Raw genomic sequence first — 2,960 nt, 5'->3', positions numbered from 1 at the left:
GGGGGGGGGGGTCCTGCGATGACTGTAGCTGAACTGGCGTAGTCTCGCCCCGAGGATCATCTGGAAGACGTTTGCGATTTCCATCCGCTTCCTGCATGACCAAATCAAGATCATTCATGTCATCAGATTCTTGGGCCTTGCTGTTTTCCCTCTCACCGCGGCCAGAGCGGCCTCCACGCCGTCCTCCATGATGGCCCCTAGCACGGCCCCCTCCTGGGGCTGTGCCAACATTCATGCTCCAGGTCGCCCTTAGGTCCTTGAAGTTTAGCAGTTGCGTGTGTATGCAGCGTTGGCGCAGCGTGATTGGCTACCAAGAACCCAGGTTTCCAAATGTTAGTTCAGTAGTATAGGGGTAGGCAGCATATCGTAGAGTTGACACTGACCACAGGCCCCAGCGGTGCATACACCGGGGCCGGGCACATTTATATCATACCATATGATTATATTAATTATACTCCAAAGTCCAAACCCGAGCATGGACGCGCTTTGTTCCGATGAATGGCCCTCCGCCGTCCATGGCTAAATGGACGTCCGTTGCTTGGAGGCAGTGACTTTACATTAACTTTGGAATATGTCAAAAAATAACTGGCGCCGGTGTTTTACATAGAATAATAGAAATCTTTACTTTAACTTTGGAATATGTCAAAAAATATATTTACTATTTGCTGTGTATAAATAGAAATACATTATAATAATAAAATAGTGTACGATCTATAGAGAAGGCAACGTCGAGAAGAGAGAGAGGGAGAGAGCGATGGGGGTAGAAGGAACTTTTGGATTTTGGTGTGTGGGTGTGTGCGCAGTGCAGCGGTGGCGGTGCGTGATTGGCTCCCAAGAAGCAGATCGCTTGTGATCTCAGTTGAGTTGGTGCACACGGATGAGGAGGAAACAGTGACCACGGGATGTTGACGCGCTTTCAGGAGGCACCCTACCTGTCCACGCATGTGTAATCTCGGGCGGAACCTATATAAGTAAGGAGGATGAAATCCCCGTCCATCGTCTCACAATCACACATCCATCGAAATCCCTCCAAAAGCACCCACCAATTATCTCAAATCCACAACAGAAAACAAGATTCTGTCCGCCAACAGAGAAGAAAACAAGAGAGAGCGCCCAAGATGGCCAGGGTTTGAATCCACACCGTGATTCACGCCATCGACTTCCTCTTTTCACTTTTACCCGAGGGTAATTGATTGGCCAGGGTTTGACTCCCTCACCATTTTCTCAATCAAATCCTCCTCCCCCTGTTGACCTCGTATTTTCTTTTATACGGTAGAAAAAACACGCAAACCATGTCGGATATTGCACCTGTGCAGCCATTGGCTTTGGGTCTCCTCCAGCCGGAGCCCGGCTTCCGCTTCCACCCTACCGGCCAGGAGCTCGTGACCTACGACCTCCTCCGCAAGGTCCACGGCCACCACGCCTTCATCCCCGAGGTCCATGTGTACAAGCACGAGCCCTGGGAGCTGCCAGGCACGTCACCTACATGTCCCTACCTGCAGAGACGGCCCGGGCCAATAATATCTAGTATTGACTTGATTTTCATCAATCATGCATGTGCAGACAAGTCCTTCTCGCCCAGCACACACGACGCCGGGGCCAAGGTGGAATGGTACTTTTTCGCGGTCAGGGCCCGAAAGTACCCCAACGGGCTTCGCATGGGGCGGGCAACGGTCGCCGGGTTCTGGAAGTCCACCGGGAAGGATCGCCCCGTCATGCACAACGGCGTCATCGTCGGCATGAAGAAGACGCTTGTGTTCCACACCGGCCGTGCGCCTGGCGGCACACGCACCGACTGGGTCATGCATGAGTATCGTCTTCAGGGCCAACGCAACCACCACATTCAGGTATATCTCCATTTCTTTCTTTTCCTGATTATGTTGTGACCGAGCTCCACAACTCTCATACACCCTAATGGTTCGTCCTCTGTTCAGGACGCCTATGCATTGTGTCGAGTCTTCAAAAAGAACACCGTGGCTCCGTTGATCGATTTATCCAGTGATGCCGACACATATGAGGATCCAATGCAGTCTGTGCCCGGCGGCGTCGACACGGACAAGGATTTGATGGAGCACGTGTCTGACGGGGCCGATTCACACAAGGATCCCAAGCATTATGTGCTTGGTGGCATAGAATCAGACAAGTATCTGATACAGTCTGTGCTCCGTGGCATCGGCACGCACAACGATCCCATACTGGTCGAGTCTGATGTTGCCTACGCGGGCAAGGAGCAGATGGAGTCCGTGCTCTGTGGCGTTGGCACAGACAAGGATCACATACATGTCGAGTCCGAGTTCAATAGTGTTCATGCGGGGAAGGGAAAGAAGCCGTTCCTCGCCGACCGTGGTAGCACGAGCACAGGAAATATGGAGTTTCTCGCCGGTGGTGCCAACAAAGACAACGAAGGGATGCAGCCTGTGTACGCCGGCGCCAGCGCGGATGAGGAGAACTCTGTCAACGCTTGGTACACCGCAGCCCTTGCGGAAGAGGATAATTCATGGATGCAGCCCCCTTCATATGACGACTGGTACACTAGAGTCGACCTGGACAAGGATGATTCCTTGATGCAGTTCATCTTCGGTGATGTTATGCTCTTGAGCACCGACTGAAAAGTAAAAATAGAGAAATGTAAAGAAAAGAATGAGAAGAATCCTACTCCATTGTCTGTAGGTTGATCCTTAAGTCATATAATAGTGTTGTATTTTCCTTTTTATGTTTGAATAATAGTTTGTTTCTAGAGCCTTTTATATGAGTAAACGTTGAGGTCCCTTAACCTTCAGAAATATTTTTTGAAAGTACTCTGCTATGAATATAAATTGAGATGTCGAGGCTTCACAAATCCTATATATAAAGTTACTCAGCTATAGTTTGCTTTAATAAAGCATATTTTCAGAGTACCTGTGCGATCGGTCTTGGCATCCTCGGCTAGCACCTCCTCGCCGGGCATGACCACAGCAAGC

At 50.4% G+C, this 2,960-nt stretch overlaps 1 protein-coding gene across 1 annotated transcript; it reads left to right on the top strand.

Annotated features, from left to right (window-relative positions):
* Positions 1-1,291: 1,291 nt before the first annotated feature.
* LOC123176860 (NAC domain-containing protein 92-like) lies at positions 1,292-2,727 on the top strand. The gene is made up of 3 exons (XM_044590892.1): positions 1,292-1,473; positions 1,564-1,847; positions 1,935-2,727. Exons 1-3 carry the CDS (start codon positions 1,293-1,295, stop codon positions 2,607-2,609), a joined length of 1,140 nt encoding a protein of 379 aa, XP_044446827.1. The 5' UTR covers position 1,292; the 3' UTR covers positions 2,610-2,727.
* Positions 2,728-2,960: the final 233 nt, after the last annotated feature.

This window comes from Triticum aestivum, unplaced genomic scaffold (assembly GCF_018294505.1).
Source record: "Triticum aestivum cultivar Chinese Spring unplaced genomic scaffold, IWGSC CS RefSeq v2.1 scaffold46094, whole genome shotgun sequence".
Lineage (NCBI taxonomy): Eukaryota > Viridiplantae > Streptophyta > Magnoliopsida > Poales > Poaceae > Triticum > Triticum aestivum.
Note: the sequence above shows the minus strand (reverse complement) of the source record. Positions and strands in the feature narration are given on the sequence as shown.